Genomic DNA, 25,945 nt, shown 5'->3' with positions numbered 1-25,945 from the left:
TAATCCATTGTTTACATCAGTGCTGGACTGCATTCTGACTTTACTAACGTATGCAGTTTCTTTAAAGCAAATCTTAAGCGGGTTTTTATTGCATGTTTTAAAATATAAAACTCAACTAACAATGGTTATGAAGTTATCTTACCTGATGGTTATAAATAACCTGGTTTTGACGTATTTGTGACATAAAGTCAATTGGGCCCTTAAACCTCTTTCTCCGTTGTTCACGACTTAATTTAATATATCCATCCTATAAATATGACTTCCACGCACTTTTCTGAGCTACTTTCACGATGTAGTCATGTAAAGTTGTGACATGGTGACTGGGATGATAATTCAACAATTTAGTGTATTTTTGCTGATTTTTGCTGACAGGTGATCTTCCAAGGTAGACAATATTTACTTAAAATAATCAAATATTAAAAAAATAAATTGAAAGTGATATTTTTACATAAAACTAATTTGTGCTGATCTAAATCAGCCTAGCCACATGCTAATTGACAGAACAATAAGTTTCAAGATGTTTGTGTTTAGACTGCAGTTCTTATGTCTGAAATGTCACACAGAGTTCCCCCAATTCTTTTTTTAACAATCTGTGAGTTTACTCTGACTTAAAATATGTATGCTGTGACATTCTGAGGCATAGTAGGTTCCTTAACAATTATCTTGGCAAAAACACTGTATTTCAGGGTGGACTACTTGGTTTAATGTCTTCTTTCCAAACCCTAATGAAGTGTAATCGAGAAAAAGAACATATTAAGTTGTGTTAAATAAGCATTTACAATTATGCTGTTGCATACTCACCTCTACAGTATACTCATTAGAGCGTCAAACATGTATTAGTCCGCTCGGGAAAGTAGTCCCTACAAATTACTAACTTCTGTTCCCGATGTTTTCTGAGAGCTGCATACTATTCTCTCCTCATTCTTCTGTTTCAAGACGGCTTTTATATTCATGTTGAATGTGGGGAAAAGGAAAAAAAACAAAAACTTTTCATTCATAACACACACTCCACAAACACAAGTTAACCACAATTTCACATGTGATGGCTGTCAGCTTTATTCCCAGATATGGCCGTTTATTATAAGGGACAAAAGCCATAATAAATAAGCACCACAGATCTTCGGAGCAATAAGAATCATTTATCCTTACTTATGAGAAACACATATGAGGAAAATAAGTCTGTGTTGGAATGAAAGTACCTGCTGTTTTATTTAGACTATTATAGTCTGGACTATTAAGTGTGATGAGTTCAGAAGAGAAGGCTACCTTGTAAACCTGTGCAAAAAAATATAACTACGTCGCTTTGTTTTTTTATGAAAGTCACTGAGTCCAGCTTGAAGCAGACCTCCACTTACAATTGCAGTGCCATACGGAAATAGGCATTAAAAATGGCACCCCCGGACATTTTTCTGATAAATGAGAGGCTGGAAAGAAGTTTGTAAAATAGCATGTAACTCTGAGAACCAAGTTCTTCGTTTAGACTAAAAACAAATTCAACGCAGCTTCATGTGGCAGTAGCAGTTCCAACCACATGGGGGCAACATATCACAAGAAAGTTAATGTGTTCACCGATGGTGTAACACACACCAAAGTGCACCTCTAGTGGGACGAAGTGGTGTTACCCCCACTCATTAACTCAATATTGTCAGTGGGTCTTTTATTAACACCAAGTTACAATCTAACTTCCACACTGACGCCAATGCAGAACTAAGTGAAGATGCAGTTCCTCGAGTGACCACTGGGGGATGGCTCCAAAAGGGAGTCAATCTAACTCCATGTTAAAATGTCCAACTTTGCTACTGAAATAACCATTTATTTCCTGGTTCAAACTTTGTTTCGTACCACATAAGGTTTATGTTTATAAAGCAATAAATATATGTATTTTTAGGGCTGTAAACTTTTGATTGGCAGCCAGCTCAGTGGTAAAGGCTTGCCATTATCATTTTCTCATCAGTCAATGTCATGCTACATATTTCAACTATTAAATTCAAATCAAAGGTCATTTCTGGTTTTGCCAAATCAACTAAGAAGCTGCAACTTTGACATAAGTGGGAAGTTCGTCCTGCCTGTTTGCAACATGGAGCCGCAAAATACGAAAAAAAAAAAAGAGACTTCAAAACCACTCATCAGGAAACCAGCAAGAGACTGATGGGCTGTTCAGTAATTTTTAGTCTATGGCCAACCCAACAGATAAGTTTGCTCCTGGTGTTGCTACGTAGTGTGGCTTTAAATGTGTGCCCCAGTTTGTAATGGATCAGATACATATTGCAGTCATTTTTTTCATATACCTGGCAGTACCCTGTGTCTTCAGCCATACTGTACTGACCACTTACATTTTTTTTTCTTTCTTTCAAAGGGTTGGTTCTATCAATAACACATTACATTCGCTACAACGATACATTCTTGATGCAAAACATCCATTCAAATCACAAATGACTTCCACAAGAATTGGCACCATAAAGGGAATCATCAGCAGTTTGTTCCATATTAAAACAAAAATCAATGTGACCACTGTGTGTACCATGGGTAAATATATGCACTACATCTCCGGGCAAGCAATCACTATATTTTATTTCCTATTTTAAAAACACTTCCCTGAAGGCACAACCAGGAAACTCCATTGTTTCTCTGAGGGCAGTGTTCAGCTTCATGTGCCAAAATCAACATGGCTTCCAGGCAGGCCATTGTGATCTGTAGACAGTGAACAGCTGAGGCGGTCCAACTTTGGTTTGTCGTCTGTATAGTAAAATGAATCACATGCCCTGTGTTCTAGGCTGAAAATGCTTGAAGAATTGTTTTCAACATCCCTGTCATCTACTCATTAAAGGCATATTATTGACATCAGTGAAGGTCAGAGTTAACATTAGATTGAGGAGTTGTGATCAAATGGACTCGGAAACCACGTAGATGGTAACGAGAGAGGCACTGGAACGGCCTGAGGACAAAGAAGGCATTAGGTGGGTTTCCATTAGTGATGGTCCGGAGTAAAATCAAGGGGCTACATCCAGCTAGCTAGTTGGAATCAAACCCAGAATTAAAACCAATTGCTCCTCATTCAATGGGGCTTTATATCAAAGTGAGTCAATCTCTATTGACACCCAGGTTAAAATTTCCTTTTGCAGTTTTCTGTTGTGGTCTCCATTGCTAAATTTGACACTCATGACAGCTGTGCAGAGATTATTTTTTATGAATCTCGTCATGCACAATTACATACCCCAACAAATGTAGGCATAACAGAGGGGATGGTCTTTGAATTGAAAACTGGCCATGGCAAATGGCTAGCTGTCTCCAGTTAGCTACTAAGTATTGTCCTGGCATTGTAAACTGTAAATAGAGAGACCTAACAGAGCATAATCATTCTTATTTTAAAGATAATGTGGCTCCTTTAGTCATCATCCTTTCTAATAGCATGCTACAATTGATTTGGTTGTTGGTCCGGAGCTATCATCATCAGCTGGACTAGTGTTGTTCATTGGCTTCTTCCTCTTACAGCAGCTGGGTCCTCTGGTTAAAGGGCCTTTTTCTTGAATCATTTCAGGACCAGACTATTAATCAACAAGTAGTTGATCACTCAGTCCTTCACTGCTTGGTCACTTAGGCTCGATCATGTGACCGCAACTACCACCAACCTGCCCACAGGCCTAGACTGTATACAGGCAACTAAGCAACCATGCATCCCAGCAGAGCTCCGATAATCCTCATATCAACTCTGGCAGCACGTGCACTACCATACCTACCATGACCAAACTTTTGAATGGCACTGTATTTTTAGTTTCGTTTTAATAGCAACATCTGAAGTGAGGATATCTGGACAGATTTAATCATAATAAATGTAAGGTGATATTAGTTAGCTTGATAGGTTTGCATAAAATAAGCCAGCTGAGCCAAAATAGATAACTCGTTAAGGGGACATGTTCAGGCTGGCTTCAAGGCCTTCTCATTTGCCAATTTGCTTAATTTTGTATTGACCGTCAGATGGCAGTGCCAATACCAACCAACATGGGGCTGTATTGTAAGACAACAAGATGCTTTAAAAAAAAACCTATGGCTGACCTCACAAGGGTTTGTCCAGTACTTTTTATAAAGTCCAGAAGGCTACAACTGTTAAAGCCCTAACTCCTCCTTGGTCCTTTTACCAATCGTGTCACCACAGTGTTGGACCTGGTAGGATCCACTGACTTAGCAAACAAACGTTGCGGTAGTAGCAGTATACCACTTACACGGTTTGCCAACTGCCAATGCCAACGCAAAAACAAATTAGAACAACAGGATCAACAGTCAAGGAGATGATTGAGATTGAGATGGTAACTCTTTCTGTTTGCATAAACTGAGATGGTGGTAAGACGACCCTCACCCAGCACTTTTTCAGGGCCACACTAAAGTACCTAATTAAAGGCAGGGACTTGTTTCAGCCCTGTAGAAGTTCCCTGAAAACTAACACTGCAGGACTCTTACAAGAAATGGAGGTACGAGTGCCAACGGTCAAGGCCCTGCAAAACTACTCCGGACCTTCGCAAATGGAAATCCCCCCTTTTGAGGCTGCTGTGGCAGAAGTCCCATTTGTTGATGCTTTAATCCTGAAAAAAACGTTTGCAAAACTTTTTTTTTCTGAGACCTGTTTCTGCAATTACGACATACAATTTGAATTCTACTGTAAACCATGGCTAGAAATACTTGTAGTACAAATATGGAGCAGGATAAACACAGGTAGAGGAACCTCTGCTAAAGCTACCACTGTATGTAAATAGTCAGTTCACCAGAAATTACACAAATGTACTCAAAACTAGCAATTATTATCTACTTAAATACTTTAACTTAGCCAATATAGGCATTATACTGTACATTAATGGGATTTTGGGCACTGATTGGATTTTCAGTGTCTGGCCCTCAAAACATTATCACATTACCACTTCCATAAATTTACAATTTTGTAACTTTCCTTTTCCACTTATTCTTTCATATTCCCAAAGCTTGGACAAAATGAAAGTTTTTTCAGAACTTCCACAGCAGGATGAACAGAGTTTGAAGTAGAAGTTATCTGAATTAACACTGATGTTTCTAACAAGTCTACTATTTTAGGATTAAAAAATCTTCAATTAGTGTGCATGTGGAGAGGTGGCTGAAGAAATCACTGCTGTGCAGTACAGAGAATGTCAGGAGAGTTACTCTATGTTCTGTTAGTCATGTACAAACACATGAAATGTTTAAAATAAGACAAACCCTGGACTATTCATGATGAGTGGAGGCTAATCACAGGAGCACCTTTTTGACATTCAGTTTCAAGCATGCAGAAGATAGTCAAAATCGTTCAGCGGAAATCATCCTGACCAGGATTACACTGATTTTCTCCAGTATTTCTTATCTCCACATTTAAGTTTCAAGCCTGATGGAAATGTGCAACATTATGCTTCCTTTATTTTCTTGTTTCAATCTTCTGTTAAAGGAACATCCTAATGCACAGAGGAGGACACGAGTCCCTGAAAGCCTCCTAACAACCACAGTGTTGGCCTCAGATAAATGTGTCATATGTCACTTGTCCGTGCGCCTAAGGCAAGATCTCCCAGTGTCGAAAAGAAATCCTCCATCTCCTTCTCCAAAAGCCGGTTGCGATTCTCTGCATCTTCCCGTGCCCGCTCCGAATTTCGAAGTTTGATCTCCAGCATGCGTTGCTTCTTCCTCTCCTGTTCCATCTCTTGCTCCAAACGCTCCATCTGAGCACACAGAGCTGCGCTGGACTCTTCCAGTCTGAGGGGATGCAGCACAAAATAGTTTAATGTCAGTAATGATTTATTTCTTGTACAGATGAGTTATTCATAAAAGAATATCTCTAACCCTTTCCCCAAATAATAATTCAATCATTCAGCGACCTTTGCCTCCAAACATTTCAGGATCGTTCCATAATTGCTAACCAGACCAGTGCACAACATCTTAAAGGGGACCTATTATGAAAAACACGTTTTTTTCTTGCTTTAAAGGAGCTTAAGGCAGGATTTATGAAAAAAATTTGTATACGTTTTAAGTTTTCTAGTAATAATGTCAGATGAAGCGTTCCAAACCAAAAAGAATGAGCTCTCTCCGTTGCCTTGAACAGGCTGGGTGCTGCAAAATGTGCTGCAATTGTGACCGGAATTTCCCGCGCTGTCCTGCGGATGTGACGTCACATGACACTGAATGCGCGTTCTCCCCGTTCTCCCGTGCCGGCTTCGCTGTTGGCTGCAGTACCCCCGACGGCCGTCGTGGCGAAGGGTGGCGCTAGAGAGTCTCATTTCTTAAAAGGAGCCTCATGCTCCTTTAACATATATAAAGTGGTCTCCCCTCAGCCTGCCAACTCAGAGAAGGAGGAAAGCAACCAAATTCTGCAGTCCATCCAGTCTGATGTGGCTTCTACGAGCTGTTCAGATTCTGCTCACTTTCGTTACGTAACCAAGATGCAATTTACATAGGTTGGCCTCCGATGCGTGAAACCACACCCACAACTAACTCTGGCCGGAACAACAACAACAACTCCGCCGGCCGGAGCTCCGCCATTTTTTCATAGCGGTGTAACGCACCATTCAATCAGTCAATCAGCACAGAGCCTCATTATCATAGCCTCCCCGGCCACTCAGAATCCCGCATAGATAATGAGGTTAGAGACTGGGAAGATAAAGACATGGTTTAGAGGCTGAATTTCTAATTTATTTAGCAAAAACAATCAAAAGCTTGTTTTTAAGACATTCAAGGCCTGTTTAAATAGGTATTAGATGCATAATAGGTCCCCTTTTTTTTTTTTTTTTTTTTAAGGTTTTTTTGGGCTCTAGTGGCCCTTTATTGGAGATGCAGATTGGAAAGGGGTAGAGAGAAAGAACGGGGAAGACACGCAGCAAAGGTGCGCGGGCTGGATTCGAACCCGCGACCGCTGCAGGAGGAGGACTGTAGCCTCAATATATGGCCCGCTGCTTAACCCACTGCGCCACCGGGCGGCCCATAATAGGTCCCCTTTAAATGTGTGCTGCAGGAGCTCAAACAAGGACTAGTGTAGCTGTCCTGGGACCTGCCATCACGTGACACAGGCCTAGTGAGCCTGCAGGGGACTGCAACGGGCTTTGGTCCATGAGTCCCAGTGGAGCGTTTCATCTCCGCCAGCACTCAGTTTGGAAGTTGTTTGGGTTGCATCATTTCAATTAATGTTTGAAGAAACTACTCAGCATCACAAGTTAGCATAAGCTAAGCTAGTCATGCTAACATAGCTAACTCCCGGTAACTGAACTAAGCAGTTTGTTTATTAACGTGATTTAGCACATTTGCTAAATATAACCATATTTTCATAAGAAAGTGAAGCTGGAGAGCAAACTGGAACGTATTATTGGACAACATTACTTCCTGAAAGTTTAATATATATCTTATCATTGAAATACGACCTCCAGCATACTGATCAAAAGGAATAAATCTAAGTGAATATATAATTATTTCTCATGTTTTTAATCTGGAGTATATTGATGCCAGAAATCTTTAGAGCCAGCACATAAAATCTTTTGGTAGAGCTGCATTTTAAAACACTACAGAGTTCTTTGACGGACGTCACACCTGACAAACAAACAGCACAAAGAGAGAATCAATCTCTTAAAAGATCTAGCAACATGGACCTACTTTTGAATCCTGGTTTCATATGTCAGCTTCTGTTTCTTCAAGTCATCATTCAGCCCCTCCACCAAACTGCTAAGCATTAGGTCCGTCCCATCTCCATCTTCAGTCATAATAATGGACGGCACCCCAGCTGTCACAGGCACGTTTTCATTTTCGCTGCAGGCTGCACTGCTGGTGCATAGCTCCATGGCCTCACAACTGTCCTGCTCAGAGCTGGGCTCTGTCATCATCCCTGCATCCCTTTCTCTCTCAGCCTCCCTCTGGTTGTCCACCCATTCCCCTTTTTCGCCATCCTCTACCGCACATCCAAAGTTCTGGTGCGCTGAAGGCTCACCACCTGAGTCGGGCACGGTGATTTCGCAGGAGGAAGTTGACCACGGTGTGCTGGAAACGCTGGGAACGCTCCCCATGCTGGAAGAGGAAGTGACGTTATCGTAAGTGGACAGTCTCTGGGACGAACCGGTGGAGTCCCGATCACGGGCGGATCGCTCTCCTGATGATGTGCGCCTGTGTCCCCTCAAAGAGGACAGTCCATTCATGAGCCAGTTACCTCCCCCTCCACCTCCTCCACCACCAGAGGACACACTGGTCGTATCTGCTGCCGATCCCCCAGAGTTGCATTGCTTAGCTTGTGCCTGCGAGCGAGGCGCTGAGGAACTTTTGAAGGAGTACTTCCAGGAGGGCATGGTCTTTACTTGTTTACTTGGGCTCACCACTGCTTCTCCCCTCCCCGTTGAAGACACTACTTTTGACCCAGGGTTCGGGGTCTGGGTGGGAGTGATAGCAGCACAAAGTTTGGCATCCAGAGATGAGGCACTGCTGTGCAGTTCTTGGTCAGGATTGGAAATGGGACAGCTCTGGAGATCCTCTTCAGAGATCCAAGCTCCCAGGCTACGGTGTTGAAACTGATGCCCCTGGGCAGGAATCTCAGTTTGTGATAAAGTAAGTTCTTCCTGGTCCCCCCTTAAGTATAACCGGTCGTGTTCCCTGATGAGGATTGTCATCAGGTGCTGGACCAGAGAGGTTCCTGGACAATTGAGATCATATTTAGACAGGATATCACTAAGGCACAGTGAACGATTATACATTTCAGTCTGTATGTGCAATAAACAATCATTAAGACGATTGTCCACACCTTCCATGATAGTGACTGGGTCCTCCATCTTAGGTCGAAGGATATTTGGTCCAAATACAGTGGCTAAGTTCTGGACACTCATCTTATTCTCATGACAGTGGGACTGGACCTCATCGAGAAATCTAAAGAAATATAAGGCTTTAGAAAAGTAAAATGTGAACATTAACAAGAACCATAAGTCTATCCATCGGTTCATTCCTCTCCCCTTGCATTCAACTCCCATGTCTAGTGCTTATCTAGATCCAGCCTCCCTCTCCTTCATCATCTCGCCATTCACTTCTGAGGTTTCCACCAGGCCTCCTCCTGCTTGAACGCCTCTCCGTGGAAACATTAGGAATGCATTCTATCTAGGGTTCTGAACCACCTCAAGGGGCTCCTTTCCTTCTCTCCTGCTTGACTAGCTCCCCAACCTAACCCTAAAGATGAGCTCAAGCACCTTCCACCACCACCACATGTGTAGTTCCCTATTCATATTGATCAAGCACCATAATACTGTTTTTACTTTGCAACTCAAACAACCCGAATCTTTTATTTTCTATGAGCTCTGGTGAGCAGCTCATCTGCCTTCCCCTGCTCCCTGCTCATTCTGCTGTCATTTATTCCTAAACTTTCAGTCCGGTTACTGCTAGTCACCTATCAAGGTGAGAGAGACAAGTGGAGGATGTGTCGTTTTTTTTAGATGTATTCCGTCTAAAGAGGGTCGGGGCTGACCCAGTGCAAGAATATAGGCATGGGCTCATGTCATGAGATTGTTCTATCAAAAACTGTATTTACGGTTGAATGCATTTTGACCATTTTGAACCTTTGAAAGCCAGGAAAAGCATAATACAGTATGTGCCCTTCAAGTACATGAGGCCATACAATATAAAAAGCTAGTACCCTAATCCAAGGTGCAGTGAAGCCACCCTCTTCTACAACAGGCTGGGAGGCACCAAGTGTGCCCAGCACTACTTGGTGCCTCCAGACTGGAATTTGGACTAGACACACTGGAGCCGCTCTCCAAGAGAATGAGTCCGTAATGACCCATGCTCTTCATAAATAAGAGTGCCACTATAATTAGCCAGGTTCTCTCAACTTTCTGCATGAGCTTGGATCATTTCCCACAATCAAAAAGATTTTCTGCGTTCCCACAGCCATTTTCAGTAGCTGGACAAGCCTTTCTTCCAGGGATGGCTCCCAGGCTAGGCCCTGGTGTCTAGATGCTTAGACCGACTTATCATATTTAAAAAAAATAAAACTCTTTCTGTTACCCTTCACCCACGACCAGTTTTCCTTAGAAGACCCTAACCTTAGCAGAACATTCAAACCATCCACCACAACAACATAGTGGTATCACATGCTGTCACAAGGAAACAGGTGGGAGGGGACTTACTTGCATATGTACTTGAGGAGATTGTAGTTAGGTAGAGGTAGAGTGCTCACTTGTCTTCCAAGCTCCTGGACCCCCTAATATAAAACAGTTGCTGTAAACACAGTAACACTCACATTAAGCACCCTTAAAAAGTAAACGGCACATACTTCCTCTTCATCTTTGGCCAAAACCTGTGCACAGGTTAGAAAGTCTTCATATTTGGAGAAGGGTATAACTGGTTCAGGCAACTCTCGCAGGTACAGCTTTAACAAGGATGCCACCGTGTGGACATCCGTGTTACTGCAAGTGATTTTGCAAAAGAAAAAAGAAAAGAAGAGAACAAAACATTAACCAAGACTGTCAAGGTTAGAGACACTACATTTTTCATTTGAATATCCTAAAAATCAAATCAAATTCCTTTGTGTCACCTGTCAAACAGAGGTTTGTCTCCACAGTCGAAGGCCTCCTGCAGCTCTTTGACTAGGTTGGCCTGTCCCGGCATCCGAAAGAGACCCTCTTCGTCCAGACCCCTCTCTCTGATGAAGTCCACACACTGCTCCACCAGCAAGGGGGCCAGGCGGGGGCCAAACTTCTTCTCATACTGCACAGTGTCCTCTAGGCGCTGGCCAAAAATCCCTGCGGATGAAAGAAGAGTATTTTGGAGGAGACATCACAGACAATCTACAAAGAACTGGACAAACCCCCCTAATAGGTTACCCATAGAATTTTCTAGGGGGTGCTTTTGAGACCTTGTTTTTGTCTTACTGTATGGCGCTATGCTGGTAAGAACTGCAGCTGCCCAACCCATGGTTAATCCTAGAATGGGCCAGTTGGAGGAATGAGTGGCCCTGGAAACCAGCTGGAACACTGTCCTTTGGTGTTTCCTGGCCAACGACCTTCAGATGGGAGCGAAGGTAGTTGCATCAAGCTGTTTAACTAAGCTTCACTACACAAGTATGTATAAATCCGGGTTTTTATACAACTTTACCTGATGTGGCATGTAAAAATTCACCCCCTGTACAGTTGTCATGCACATGAAATCTACCCGTGGAGACCATCATTGTTTTTTCCTTTAAATCAAGCGGTTGATATGTTTGTTTCTGCTCCAAAGCTGGACGTTTAACATCGGAGTCAGTGAAGATTGATTTGCTTTTGAAGAAAAACCCCTTATGGTCAGTCAATGAACTGCAGTTTTTCTTATTTGAACCCCATAAACTGGATTTTGCCCATTTGGAGGTGTACAAATTATGCAAGCTATGCAAATTATGCAATATTTTCCATCTTGAGTCTACGGGTATCTCTCAGTGAAATAAGTAGGATTTTTCCTCTATTAATGTATCAAAGATGAAGTCACTGAACCTTGCTCTGTAATATTGATCAGTTTTCCACATGAAGGATGTCCAATCATGGTATTATTGTTTCAACTGGACTCAGTTTGTACGCAGCTTTCCAAGCAGACATTGAGACAAACAAAAAAACATTCAGTATTAAACAGAAAATCTTAAAAGCACTGAAGACATCCTTATTTCTAATGTAGGCTACAGTAAATCGACTTTTACTATTTACCTGCTGATTGGCTGCAGCAGTCGCAGCTGAGTGACAACTCACAGTAATCGTAGTATTTCAGCGCGCAGGAGTTGCACATCAGCAGAGAATGCTTCTCATACATTCCCAACCCATTTTTCACCAAGTTAATCCATTTCGTGTCTGGCATTTCACTCTGGATCCGGTAAATTAACCCTCCCTTTCCGAACTCCTGCGCTGATGAAAAGGACGGAGGCAAAGGGCAGCTAAAGCGGAGGAGAAATGTGACCGGCAGGAGCCAGGGTCAGTGTCTCCGACGGCAGCGCTGCTGTTAACAACCGCATGTCGGCGACTGATCTATTCTAGACCTCAGGCTGAGCACAGATGCCTGAAGCCTGTGAATGTGAGAGGGAGGCTGGAAATATAACCGAGCCACAATCAGAAACCACACACACACAGCGCTAACCACCAATTTCACCGCTGTTGTGACAACTTCGGTCGAACTTTACTGAGGATTTAATTACTCACTTTTGTTTGTAAAATTTTTGACAAAGTATTGTTTAAAATCAGAACAAATGAGATACAAGACTGATCTTTATATCTAAGCTAAACTTGATTCAAGCTTGAGAAAAACGTTGCAGTGCTAGCTAATCCCTTTTTTACTGACAGTATTTGACCATAGATTGTTTTTTAATACATGTGTCAGAGTTTCGTCATCATATTGTGAAGAGTATTTGAAAAATGTAGGCCATAAATTTTCAACTTTAAGTTGAAATTCTCTGCAACTCGCTTCTTTCTAGTTAGCTAGAAATGCTACTCGATAAATACCACACGAATAAAAATAGCATTGTGTTATCAATATGCATTTCTTTTTGGCACTTTCATGTTGTTTATTTGCTGTAAAGTGTCTTCTGATAAGTTTAAACTACCTAAAAGTGACATGAAGTATGTTTGAAGTTAGTCCTGTCTCTATGGCAACAATCTCCAGGCTAATTTGTAGAATCAAATGGTGTATTGAGCCTTTTTGTCTGAAAAACTACGCAAACTAGAGGAAAATGAAGAGCCCTCTTCCAAGTTTACAAAACAGTAGCCTGTAACTTCTCGTTTGATTTAAAGGACCAAATTTTCCTCCTTTAAAGTTTCCCCACCGTGTCCTGCGGTCTGAAATTTAGGGTGTGCTTCTTTACTTTAGCAGCTTAGCGCTTAGCACCGTCTTGATTTGACTACTTATCTATAAATTAAAACCAAAAAGTGTGCAGTGATTCTTATTTAATAGATAATGGATTTTTTGGTGCCGTTTTCAGGCCAGCTGAAAAAACGTTCCCGGACCTTCACAAGGAATTCTGATAAAGTCCCGGAGATCCTGACGTTGCTGTCAGTCAATGGTGCATCGTCGAGGGTAGTGCTGGTGTTCAATCGGAGCTGCCAGTCTTTGTTTTAGCCCTGGCAGACCCGGTTTCAATTATCGCCTTGGTAGTGATAACAGAAATGAGCATGGACAAATTTGACAAAATTTTTCTTTATAGATTAACATTAGCCACACCAAGCTAAAATAGCTAACTTGCCATGACTGAAGTGCTCCGAGTGGCCACCAGGCTTGCTTGTGCACCCGTTTTTGGATTAGTTGGAGTTTTGTCTTTGTTGATAAGATGGCAACTTCCACAAAAAAATATTTATGGCTTCAGTCTTCAGAGGTTATTATTTTCTCCCGCAGCTCTACTTATACAGTTTATGTAACTAACCATCTTGTGGCTCGTAACCTTGGGTTTCTAAAGGCTGAGGGAACGATGGATCATACGTCAAACTTGAGGGTGTAAAAATGTAATCTCACCAACTTATATGTCATGTTCTGAATATGAACTAAGAAGTTAAGATGTAGGCAGTTAAAAAGAAGATGAAAAAATTATTTTTAATCCATAAGGACCACAATTGGTAAACCTGTTACCATGGTAAAGGGTGCATCATGGGACAATATCCTCAGATTAGAGTTTGGAAATTGAAGAATCAGCCAGAATCCACTTCCGCTATGTGAATCATTGAGACTCAATCTCCTTTTTTTTCTGCTTAGTGTCATTAAATCATTACAGAACTCTACACTTAATTTTTTGTGTCAATATGGGATGTTGTTGTCTGTTAGAATATTTTTTTTTTCATGGGGTCAAGCAGACGTATGAGAGGATGTCTAAATCACGAACTTCACTGAAATTGTTTGAAGATGAATACATCAGCTAAGTGATAACTTTGTTCACTGCGTTGTTCACTGCAACTTTTTATGACAGTGTTTTAATGTGAACGCACTGAAGTGAGCATAAATGAGATTGTGAAAGTGGATAATGATAAGATGGTAGACGCGGTGCTAGTTTCATCCGGACACAACAAAGACTAAGATAAAACAAGATGATGTCACAACCTCAATCGTTGTCCTGTTACGCTACATATAGGCTCCTATTAATAAAGTATTATTTGTAACCCAACACTTCCGTGTTCAGCTGCTCCCTTTACGTTCCCAGCCGGACATGTCTGGGCATATTTCTGCACTTCTGTCAAGTCCAGAGGCCCAGCATGCAGAAACAGTACCAAAGGTCAGCTGCTCTACTTGAACACAAGAGACACTTTGCTTTAATTAAAAAAGAAATGACAGCAAACCTGCTTGGGACCAGACAGGAGGAACGTGTCATCTGTATCTGAATTTATAGCAACGGTATACTGGAATAGAGCAACTGCAGCTCTGATCACATTTCTCCATTCACGTTTAGACGTTCAAGAACAGAAATAGAGACACAGACTGAGAGTAGTGCATCCAGGAGAAATAAGTCACAGTAGAGCTAGCTGACATTGATATAGTCTCAGTTTGTTCCTTATACGGTAAAATACAGTCGACTTACAGCAGAAATGTTGTTGTCTTTTCATATGTTAACTGTGAGGTCTTATTTCAAATATAGATCTCTGGAGCCTGCAGGGCGGAGAGGAAATGAAGGCTTAGGAAAGTATGCTTTCAAAGATGCTTGAGGAAAGTATCTTTAGAAATGCTTCTTCATTTTTGTTCTTACAATATGATGCTAAACTGAAGCGATGCTCATTAATGTTTAATGCCCGTGCTTTAATCATTGCCTGTGAAGGATGATAATCTGTGAATGTACAACGCCTTTTTCCTGAAAAGCTAGAACGCTGTGTAAAATGTACATAAAAACAGAATCAGCAAATCTCATAAAATCACGGTGAACATATCAACTATTGAAAATGAGACATAAAATACGAGCTCATTTTTGAATTTGGTGGCAGCAAGGCATGTCTGGAAAGATGAGACACGGGCATCAAGATATAACTTTGAATATATCCTAATTTACAGTACAAATCATTAAACAATTATAATAATGGAGAAATCTCTGTGTGCAGGGGAGAAGGTAAAATAAAAACCCCAAACAATAAAACAATATTAATAATTAGAAATCACTGATGCTTCTCAAAATCTCTGGCGCTGCTGTGCTAATCACTCAGTCAATCGAATAAGAAGCCATATGCAAAAAAAAACACCTACAGTATACCTGTCACCCTCTGCTCATTTAAAATGGACTGAGCCAAAATAAGAAGCTTACCTGTGATTTGATGAATCAAAATTTGCAATTGTTTTTGTTTTTAAAACTATGGAGCATAAACCTTCCAGACTAAAGAGGAGACGGACCATCCAGGTTGTTATCATGACCTGCTTCTCTGATGGTCGAGTGGTGCTTTAGTGTCTGACATGGACAGCTGGCTCACCTGGACTGGAAAAATCATTGCTGAAGGGTATATAGCCTATGCAGGTTTAGGGCAACACAAGCTTCCACACAGACAAGGATGTCTTTCATCTTTTAGCAACTCAATGCTGCAGAAAAGCATTAAAAGAATGTCTTCATATTAGAAAAGTCTGGCTGGTGAACTGCTCTACCTGCAGTCCGGTCACCCGTCACCAACTGTAAATATTTGGTGGATCAAGAAAATATGATGAAAAGATGCCACATTTCTTCTCTTTCAACAGTTGCTGTTTTCTATGTTTTCATTTCCATACTAGAAAGTACTCCAAGACTTGTTGTAAAAATAGCTGCGATCCTCGTGTTTCAGTTCAAAGGTTGAGTCTTACCTCCTCCAAACGGCGCCCAGATGACCCGCCGTATGGCCTTGACCCAGTCGTCCACGTCTGTCTGGGAGTTTGCCATGAGCAGCAAGGATTCATGGCTGATGGGGGCCCGCTCCTTCTCTCCCGCTCCACCTGTCAGGAGTTCAGTGAGCACAGGTGAGTACGGCACACAAATGAAGGCATGCTTTTACCAGGGGACGTGTCTTCTCTTCCTCACATGGAAGCCAGAAATTATTTTTAATTGTTCTTGAAAACTGAAATGAAAATCAACTGATTCCTAAAGGTAACGCTGTATTTTTTATTTTTACCTCAAGAAAAGGCAAGAAATACAGAGCATGTCTAGAAAACAGCACTTCCATCTGGTATTAAAATCCATCAGGCGTGATCTGATCACAAGTGGACATCTCTGAGCACATCTGTTCATATCTGCCGTTAACGTGTCTCCAATTTGCTTCTTGAGTGGCAGTTTGTGATCACATCTTACTCCCCGGCCCTAAAAGCAAATAAACGTGCCACGATTTTTGACATGCGATGCCTGAACTGCAGTCAGTCAGAAGGAAAAAAAAGAGCACAGTTCCCACCTGTCAGATTTTTTTTCAAGCTTTATTTAACAGATGAAAAAAAAGAGAGACAACAAAAGGGGTTCGGAGGATTGAAGATGAAAAGCGGATACTTAGGGAAAGTGCTCTAGTCGCCACATAATGAATCCAGACATGTGGATCCACATAGTCTATACCTGTCTCCTGAATCCACCCTAGATGGTAAGAACATTATTCTTGTAATTTGGTATTGATTTGGTACAAGGCTATTCACACTGCAGTGAAGATTTTCTTAAACATCTGTAAGAAACTTAATACTTAACATAAATACCAAACATTATGAGTTAAACTAACATGCAGTAAGGTTTTGTGAACTCTAGATGCAGTAAGGTTTTGTGAACTCTAGATGCAGTAAGGTTTTCTGAACTCTAGATGCAGTAAGGTTTTGTGAACTCTAGATGCAGTAAGGTTTTCTGAACTCTAGATGCAGTAAGGTTTTCTGAACTCTAGATGCAGTAAGGTTTTCTGAACTGTAGATGCAGTAAGGTTTTCTGAACTCTAGATGCAGTAAGGTTTTCTGAACTCTAGATGCAGTAAGGTTTTCTGAACTGTAGATGCAGTAAGGTTTTCTGAACTCTAGATGCAGTAAGGTTTTCTGAACTCTAGATGCAGTAAGGTTTTGTGAACTCTAGATGCAGTAAGGTTTTGTGAACTGTAGATGGCGCTGCAGTGCTGCTGAACACCTGGAACTGGCTCGCCTCTTCCAGCACAAATACAGTTGCCTGTGAACATGTGAAACAAGCCATATCAGAAACGCTGCATTTAAAAACTCTAGGAATTAATTAGTTGAGATATGGATGTTGGGAACGCTTCTATTCATAAAAAAAAAAGATTATCACAAGAAATGATTATAACGCTAAACAAACTGCAAGTATATTCCTGTATCTGTATGTAGGTGTATGTGTATATGTATGTATGTATATATGTATACGGCTTAATTTAGGGTGGCGAATTATGTTTTGTTTTGTGTTGTGGATAACCGGGGCAGGGCTAAATAAGTTTTTTAACTTCTCCCTGCTCCATTTCGAGCATGCAGAAAAGGAAAAAAAAAAAAAAAAAGCCAGTGAGGCATGTTTTTGTTTATGATTGTTATGATTTGTATTATACTGTATTTATCATGATTATTATTTAACTATTGTTCTTTGGTTTAAATATATTTATATATATATATATATATATATATATATATATATATATATATATATATATATTTTAGCATGTTCGAAATAAAGTTTTTTTATTCATTCATTTTATTCACCTCAGACACATCCTGACCTCTTGTATTTACATGATGGTTTTTAGTCCTTTCCATTTAAAAAAAGTAAAGAATAAGTCACTTTCCTATTATTTTGTATAGAGCCATTAGTGCCGGGTGGCGGCGTTTCCACAGCCACAGTCATTGTTGTCCCAGTCATTTAGCTGCGAGTGGGGAAACCAAATATAAACAGTGGTGCTGTAAAGCTAAGAGCCATTGTCACCCAGCTTTTCAAAGTCACGCTATCGTGTTGAAAACTGCTCTGCTGTCTGTTAGTTATTCTGCCAAAATGAGGATTTACAGATGTTAGACTTTTTTTTCAGTCATGCCCTGATAAGAGATGCACATTCAGAGCCACTTAAATCAGTCCTCGCATTTCCAGCAGACATCCGATCTCTGGGAACATCCACGTTTGGATTGACAAGAGAACCAAAGATACCTTTTGGAGCTAATTAAGATAACACTGACTCGGAGCTTTACAGAGAAACACATTTAACTGAGTTTTCCTCTCAGAGCCCCTGTGATGGGTTTGATTATAGTCGCTCCACACGGCCATCAGACAGGAGCTGACATTTGGGCCGGCAAGGAGGCTGAATGTTTTCAGCTGCAGATTCACGTCCTGGAAATGCGGCTTCGACTCTTAAATGTCAGAAGATTCTTCTCCGGATGGCTGGATGGCAGATAAGTGGTGGAAGGGAGCAGAGAAAAAGAATAAGAACCGTTTTGCACTATGGCACTTTATGCACATTAAATTCCCAAAATGGACCAAAAGAGCAGTCAGATGAGGTAATGCATTTTGGAGGATGGTTTCAAGCTGTTGATCACCAATTGTCCTGAGATTCCAGTCAACCCTCATTGAGAAAGTAATTCTAGCACCTGGCAGTTGTGTATGGTCTGATACAATTGTTCCTTGAATCGAGCCGGCTCCAAACGTGCATCCATCTCCATTGACCACCAATCCTTAAAGGAGCATGAGGCAGGATTGAGGCAGGATTTATGAAAAAAATTCGTATACGTTTTAAGTTTTCTAGTAGTAATGTCAGATGAAGCGTTTCAAACCAAAAAGAATGAGCCCTCTAGCGTATCTCTCCTTTGCCTTGAACAGGCTGTGTGCTGCAAAATGTGCTACAATTGTGACCGGAATTTCCCGCGCTGGGCTGCGGATGTGACGTCACATGACGCTGCATGTGGGTTCTCCCCGTTCTCCCGTGCCGGCTTCGCTGTTGGCTGCAGTACCCCCGACGGCCGTCGTGGCGAAGGGTGGCACTAATGAGTCTCATTTCTTAAAAGGAGCCTCATGCTCCTTTAAATGTCTAAATTTGAAGTAGAAATAAACAGATTTACAGTAATAAACCATTTGGTTTATTTGACATCCAGGCACAATTATTTAATGCCACAAATCTTTGCTTAATTACAGTTTTTGACAATTGCTAACACACGTTTTTCACAACCTAACGGCATTCTCAAAACTGCACACACAAAACTAAAAACATCACACACAAAATGCTAAACCCTGTCACTTCTTCTCCAGGAAGACTCTTTTCCATCAAATCTCTTAACTGTTCCCAAAATGGAGCTCATGTTTTCATTTGGTACACACAGCCATATTTTCAAATGATACACACATACCATTCATTTGGTACACACAACTAAGCATTTACTGCACACACACCAAGCATTCACAGCACAATGAAGTGCAAAACTGAAAACACAATCATAGAAATGGAACACACATGGATGTCAATGACTATTGAGAATAATCAATTTATCTTTTTGGAAGATTACTCTGTAGGCCTACTTTTGGACGTAAATGTACTGTGAACTGGCCTGCTCAAACCCCCCCTCCATCATGCCTCTGGTTTCTATCTGGCCAGAGGGCCTCATCCACCTCCTCCTCCACCTTGTTCTTCTCCTCTTCCTCTTCCTCTCCCTCCACCTCCTCCTCCACCTTGTTCTTCTCCTCTTCCTCTTCCTCTCCCTCCTCCTCCTCCTGCTCCTCCTCCTCCACCTTGTTCTTCTCCTTGTCCTCCTCCACCTTGTCCTCCTCTTCCTCTCCCTCCTCCTCCACCTTGATCTTCTCCTTGTCCTCCGCCTCCTTCTCTCTGTCTACCTACTCATCTATGTCGTTCTCCTCTCACTCTCAACCCTCTTCTTCTCTGGTTCTCCATTGTTCACCAAACAAAACATTGCTCTCAAGGCCCTTTGATAGTGCAGTCCTGATTGCAAATGGCTCACCAGACGTGGATGTTTTGAGATTTGATTATGTGTGTGTTGTAGATTGATGCTTTGTGATTTTATGTGAGAAGTGTTTGCAACGACTGAACACTGTGTGTAGTGTTTTGACAACAAGGTGTGTTGTAGGTTGATGCTTTGAGATTTGATGTGATAAGTGTGTCCAACAACTAAACACTGTGTGTAGTGTTTTGACAACAAGGTTGTGTGAAATTGACAACAGAGTGTAAAGAAGGAAAGTCAGAGTCTAATGCAGATAAGGGAGTGTGATGTAGTGTAAATTGTGTTGATTGATTAGGTACTTAAAGTGATGGTTGTGCAAATTGTGCCAAGTTTTCGTTTTTTGTGTGTTAACAATTGTGAAAAACTGTAAAGCAAAATTTCAGAGTTAAATCAACCCCAAGTCCATCATTCGATGGTAAGGGGTGTAAACTTTCACTAGGGACCAAAGTGACATGGATCAAAGCGGTTTCATGCAATACAATTTACTTTATTGTTCCCTTTAGTGAAATCTGTCTTGGACTCATGCTGGGTATAGAGAAGCTTTCTCATTTTAAAAATACTCCAAAATATTGCACACAAGACAACGATAAAAACAGCACTCCACATAAAACACACACAGCATAAAAACACACACCCCACAGAAACGGCAACTAAAACAAGTATTCAGTAGAAACTGCAGTAATAACACTACTAATATTGCACAGACCCCGTTAAGACACCATGAAACTATGAACAATTCCATAAGCCTCACAACGTGTTTAAAGGTTTGATGGAAAAAGGAGTGAGGTACACTGTAATGCCTCCCGCTGGGTGAACGTTCATACTCAAAACCTTCTGAACTCTCCTAAGAACAGAATAGTTATTAAAGGATTGAAGGGTTGGATGTTCATTGTTCTCCATCGCCTTCATAGACCTGTGGACCATTCAGTATCGCTGAACACAGAGGTTCCCATAACCAGCCATCCCGCCGTTCCTGACCAAACTCAGGAACCTGATCGAATAAAAATGTGATGGTCCGGTCCACGTCGAACATCCTCAACATACGCAAAACCAACAGTCTTCACTGCAGATGAGCACACAAACTGTCCACATGAACCCTTCCAGGTGACGGTTTTGTCCATGTCTATCCCAGATAAGGTCACAGCTATTTCCGCCACTACAAACTAGGGATGGGCGATATTTTACCGTTCACGATAAACCGTTAAAAAAATTCCCCACGGTAAGAATTTGTCATCTCGCGGTAAAAACGATAAATTCCCGTTGATGACGTTTTTGTGTAAAACTGATTTATGGTTCTGCGTTAAATCCATGCACAACGTACGTGAAGGAAGGAAGGAAGGAAGGAAGGAAGGAAGGAAGGAAGGAAGGAAGGAAGGAAGGAAGGAAGGAAGGAAGGAAGGAAGGAAGGAAGGAAGGAAGGAAATGAGCCTGAAAGAAAGAAAGAAAGAAAGAAAGAAAGAAAGAAAGAAAGAAAGAAAGAAAGAAAGAAAGAAAGAAAGAAAGAAAGAAAGAAATGAGCCAGAAAGAAAGGAGCCAGAAAGAAAGAAAGAAAGAAAGAAAGAAAGAAAGAAAGAAAGAAAGAAAGAAAGAGAGAAAGAAAGAAATTAGGCAAAAAGAAAGAAAGAAAGAAATGAGGCAAAAAGAAAGAAAGAAAGAAATGAGGCAAAAAGAAAGAAAGAAAGAAAGAAAGAAAGAAAGAAAGAAAGAAAGAAAGAAATTAGGCAAAAAGAAAGAAAGAAAGAAATGAGGCAAAAAGAAAGAAAGAAAGAAATGAGGCAAAAAGAAAGAAAGAAAGAAAGAAAGAAAGAAAGAAATGAGCCAGAAAGAAAGAAAGAAAGAAAGAAAGAAAGAAAGAAAGAAAGAAAGAAAGAAAGAAAGAAAGAAAGAAAGAAAGAAAGAAAGAAAGAAAGAAAGAAAGAAAGAAAGAAAGAAAGAGATAGATTTATAGTTGAAAAGATGGAGTTGAATTGGTATTTTTTTTATCGTCATTTTTATCGTTATCGGGATAAATGCCAGAAATTATCGTGATACATTTTTTAGTCCATACCGCCCATCCCTACTACAAACCAATCGCAGCACGGCAGGGGCGGGGCTTATGAGATGACTCACGCCAAGTCTCATTACTGAAAACAAACAAGATGGCTACAGAACGCCTTGGATCAGCAGTTTTTTTATTTTAAAACCAACATTTCTCCTTCACAAGTATTCCTAGTCCACCGTTTGTTGTCGCTCTGCCTGCGTCACATGCTTCAGTTCTCTGATTGATTGTCTTTCTATCCATGGTAGGGTTGCCACCCGTCCCGTAAAATACGGAATTGTCCTTTATTTGAGAAAAAAATGTTGCGTCCCGTATTGAACTAATACGGGACGCAATTTGTCCCGTATTTTTATTAACGCCCCATACACACGTCTGTCACACACACATCAACACTAAATTTAACAATAATGAACAAAATAAAACACAGGAAACATTAAGGCCAGCAAAATCTTTGTTTGTGTAAATTAACTTTTACACCATAGTTGAATTATTGAAATAAATTAACTTTTAAACCATATTCTAGTTGAATTATTGAAATAAATTAACTTTTACACCATATTCTAGTTGAATTATTGAAATAAATGAACTTTTAAACCATATTCTAGTTGAATTATTGAAATAAATTAACCTTTACACCATATTCTAGTTGAATTATTGAAATAAATTAACCTTTACACCATATTCTAGTTGAATTATTGAAATAAATTAACCTTTACACCATATTCTAGTTGAATTATTGAAATAAATTAACTTTTAAACCATATTCTAGTTGAATTATTGAAATAAATTAACTTTTAAACCATATTCTAGTTGAATTGTTGAAATAAATTAACTTTTAAACCATATTCTAGTTGAATTGTTGAAATAAATTAACTTTTAAACCATTTTCTAGTTGAATTATTGAAATAAATTAACTTTTACACCATATTCTTCACCTGCAGGCTATATTATACATCTGGGCTGATGTGGACATACAGAGCATAGGATATTAGGAGGATATTTCAGTTGCTAGTATGTTTGGCTGTCTATACAGTCATACAAGTTCAATGCTATTAAAGCACTTTAAACTTTAAATCAAAGCATTTTGTTTTTTTCATATAAAATAAACACATTTTTATGCAGTTTAGAAGTTTTGGGGCTTTTTTTTGGTTCCTGCGCTGCTGAAATCGGGGCGTCCCTTATTTCTATTTCTGAAAGGTGGTGACCCTAATCCATGGCGTCCAGAGGAAGTTTCTTCTTCATCTGTTGGTACCACGCTCTGGGTATGTCCAGTCAAATCCAAAGGAACCAGACAAAGTGTTTCTCTTGAAGAGTAAAAGAATAAGGACGGCTGGCCAGGCTGTTTTATATCTTCTGTCCTTCTGATCTAGTACAACATTCATAATGCAATGGATGATTGTGATCTGTGATCTCGGATTAACTTTATGAGACTTATGTGCTTTTTCCTTTTGGCTATATAAGTGGGAGAAATTGGTCTGAAACCAACTCATAGTATCATAGCATCTAAGGTTGCAACACAAGCCCCTTTACCCTTTACTTTAACAGTATCACCAGTACATAGTCATCTATCATCTCTGCTACGAGAAGGGAGCCGTCTCACAGGACAGAATGTAATTAAAATCCATCAAAAAGGGGAGAGGAAGAGTTATATTATCTAAATAGACAGAAACCAAGAGAGGAAGCTGACCCATCTCCACATAAACACACACATGACCTGAGAAGCGACCTGCCCAGCTCCTGCCTCAGTATGTCTGCTGTCTTCAGCCACACTGTATACAACAACGTCACGATCGCAGTCAAAGAGAACTGTTTGTCAAGAAAAGGACTTCTCTGAAGTAAAATGTGATTCTGGGAACAGAAAATTGAAAGCCAAATAAATTCATGTAGAATGTACTGATGACGGCATGTGTCATCATGTAAAACATGTATAAATTTAAGCATGGTTGTTAAAAAAATCAACCAAGTACATGTAACAATTCACAACCTGGATACATTCAAAGACTTTGCAGTGTCTGATAAAACTCTTCTTGCACCAGAACTCATACTAACTTTGTGTGGCTTTGCTAAATATTCAAAAATGTTTTTCTTTCTGAGTCACGGAAAGGTTAGAAAAAGGACAAGAATCTGTTTTATTCCAAACACGCTGTAAATCTGCGTTTCCAACAGTCTCAAAGCTACTCGGGCGTTCCACCTCAGTCTCTCCTACACTTGTAAAAACTCTCCAGCATCTGTTTCCCGTTACCTTGGAGATGTTGTTTCTTCAGTCTGTTCGGCTTGCAGCAGACCGGCCCCATGTCTGAGCGAGCGGCGCGGGCTGGAGCAGCGACTGGAGCAGCGACCGGCTCCAGCCTAGAGCTGCAGCCTGAAGAGGAGGCTCCTCCAACAACGCAGAGTCCGTCTGGAAGCAGATCAGTACGCAGGTAGCACCGACGGCCACAACCTGCCCGAGAGGCATGCTCGATGCCAGAGGAAACCTAACCCGTGAAACGAGCCCTGCTTCTCACTCCTCACCCCTTTACTCTGTCTTTTCATTCAATCTTTTCTCCTTGTCTCTCATTTAGCAGTGCAGGCAGCAAGTCTGTTCCCTTCGGCCCCCCTGGGGAGAAGCAAATCCCTGAGGAGGAGTGTAACAAGGCTCTCTCTCTTCGTCTCTCTCTCTCCGTGTGTGAGTGTGTGTGCAGTAATGGGAGATGGGCTGTCCTCCAGTCTTTGCCAAACAAACTCATAGACACACAGAGGTTAAACAGACAATGCCAATCAAGCGCTGCGAGCCACAGGCAGCACAGGTTTGACCTTCTTCCTGAAGTCACACAGGATTTATTCTTTACATTTCTGTTTCTAAAATGTCTTACAAGATGAGTTTCGCATTGACTAATTATGTGTTGTTACATTGTTATAACCAAGCAAGCGATTAAACTCATACTGATAAGTTTATACTTTTATTTACGACAGGTGAAAGTAGGCGGAAGCTACATTTATTGTTTGATGGGACAAAGTTCAAGCAGGAAAAGAGAGCAGCTGTCCCTTCAAAACCCACAATCAAAACCAGTCACAGCAGCATTTTCAATGAGAAAACCCATCCCAGATAGGAAAGAACGTCTGGCCCAAACTTGGCCCATGTCTGAAATTTTTCTTCTTTGTTTTGACCAATATTTGCTTTTGATTGATGCCACAGAGTCTATGTGTGCCTGGCTGTTTACAGTCGGCAACATATCCACCAGACGTGACCTAATTGTTCACATTCTCACATTTCAGAGCCACTCCTGGTCCTCACAACACTTATCGTGTCCCATATCAGAACTGGCTCTAGAAATCTGGACCTCATCTGGCTCACAGAACGCGCGTGCCAAAACATGAACTGAACTGTGTGACACGCCTAGTCCACACTGCACTTGCCACTGCCAAAACTGCTGTAGGTGCCAAATGTTGTCCACTATCTGCTTCTAATGAGGACATTAAGTGTTCCTTTTTCTTTTTTGTACATGAAAAAATGCTAAAAATCTCACTTGTAGGTCTAAAAGTAAAATATGATTTGCCAAATGAGCAAAATGATTGTTCTCTTTGCACATGCTTGGATCTTTGAATATGATGCAAGAAACTCAATGTTCCAATCAATCTAAAACCATGCTGATTACCAACAGCAGGGGAAACATATTCATCAGTTTTTTTGACTGAAAAGACATAATTTGTCGTGTTTTTGTGCTTTCAGGGTCAGACACCGGAGCTCTGAATCTCTGTGATGTGGTTTTTTATTGTTGTGTAGTTGCAAAGGGGCTGTGGTGCACAGATTGAGTCCTGCCTGAGCCGCTGACCCACAACAGTAAATTGGCTGAAGTTTTAGGTGTTGTGTTTGTGTGTGTGAGTGTGCTGTTTCCCAAGTGTGTTATAATTGCATCATAGTACCACAACAGAAGGATTACAGCCTTGAGTCAGCCATTAACTCCAGAGAATGTTTTATTATAACCAATTATTTGCCTATTTCCTTCATGCCTTCCTGCTTGGGACACAGTCAACACGCACAAGCCCTGAAATGGCTTTGTTTCGGTGATTATTTGGCCAGACATC

The 25,945-nt window shown here is 40.8% G+C and overlaps 1 protein-coding gene across 4 annotated transcripts in view; it reads right to left on the bottom strand.

Moving 5' to 3' along the window:
* Window positions 1–995: 995 nt before the first annotated feature.
* Window positions 996–25,945, bottom strand: part of si:dkey-191m6.4 (rho GTPase-activating protein 22) — a 49,913-nt gene continuing 24,963 nt past the window's right edge. The window contains exons 4-10 of one of the 4 annotated variants that reach the window (XM_061708032.1): window positions 15,757–15,885; window positions 10,541–10,748; window positions 10,280–10,412; window positions 10,134–10,207; window positions 8,762–8,883; window positions 7,630–8,653; window positions 996–5,745 (exon numbers count right to left, since the gene is read on the bottom strand). In XM_061708032.1, coding sequence (XP_061564016.1) covers window positions 5,523–5,745; window positions 7,630–8,653; window positions 8,762–8,883; window positions 10,134–10,207; window positions 10,280–10,412; window positions 10,541–10,748; window positions 15,757–15,885 — 1,913 coding nt within the window. In that variant the 3' untranslated portion in view covers window positions 996–5,522. Of the gene's footprint in view, window positions 5,746–7,629; window positions 8,654–8,761; window positions 8,884–10,133; window positions 10,208–10,279; window positions 10,413–10,540; window positions 10,749–10,877; window positions 11,006–11,678; window positions 11,974–15,756; window positions 15,886–25,945 lie in introns of those variants that run through there. The other 3 variants (XM_061708033.1, XM_061708034.1, XM_061708035.1) reach the window with 3 other exon arrangements.

This window comes from Cololabis saira, chromosome 19 (assembly GCF_033807715.1).
Source record: "Cololabis saira isolate AMF1-May2022 chromosome 19, fColSai1.1, whole genome shotgun sequence".
NCBI lineage: Eukaryota > Metazoa > Chordata > Actinopteri > Beloniformes > Belonidae > Cololabis > Cololabis saira.
This window is presented reverse-complemented; position numbering and strand designations above follow the sequence as displayed.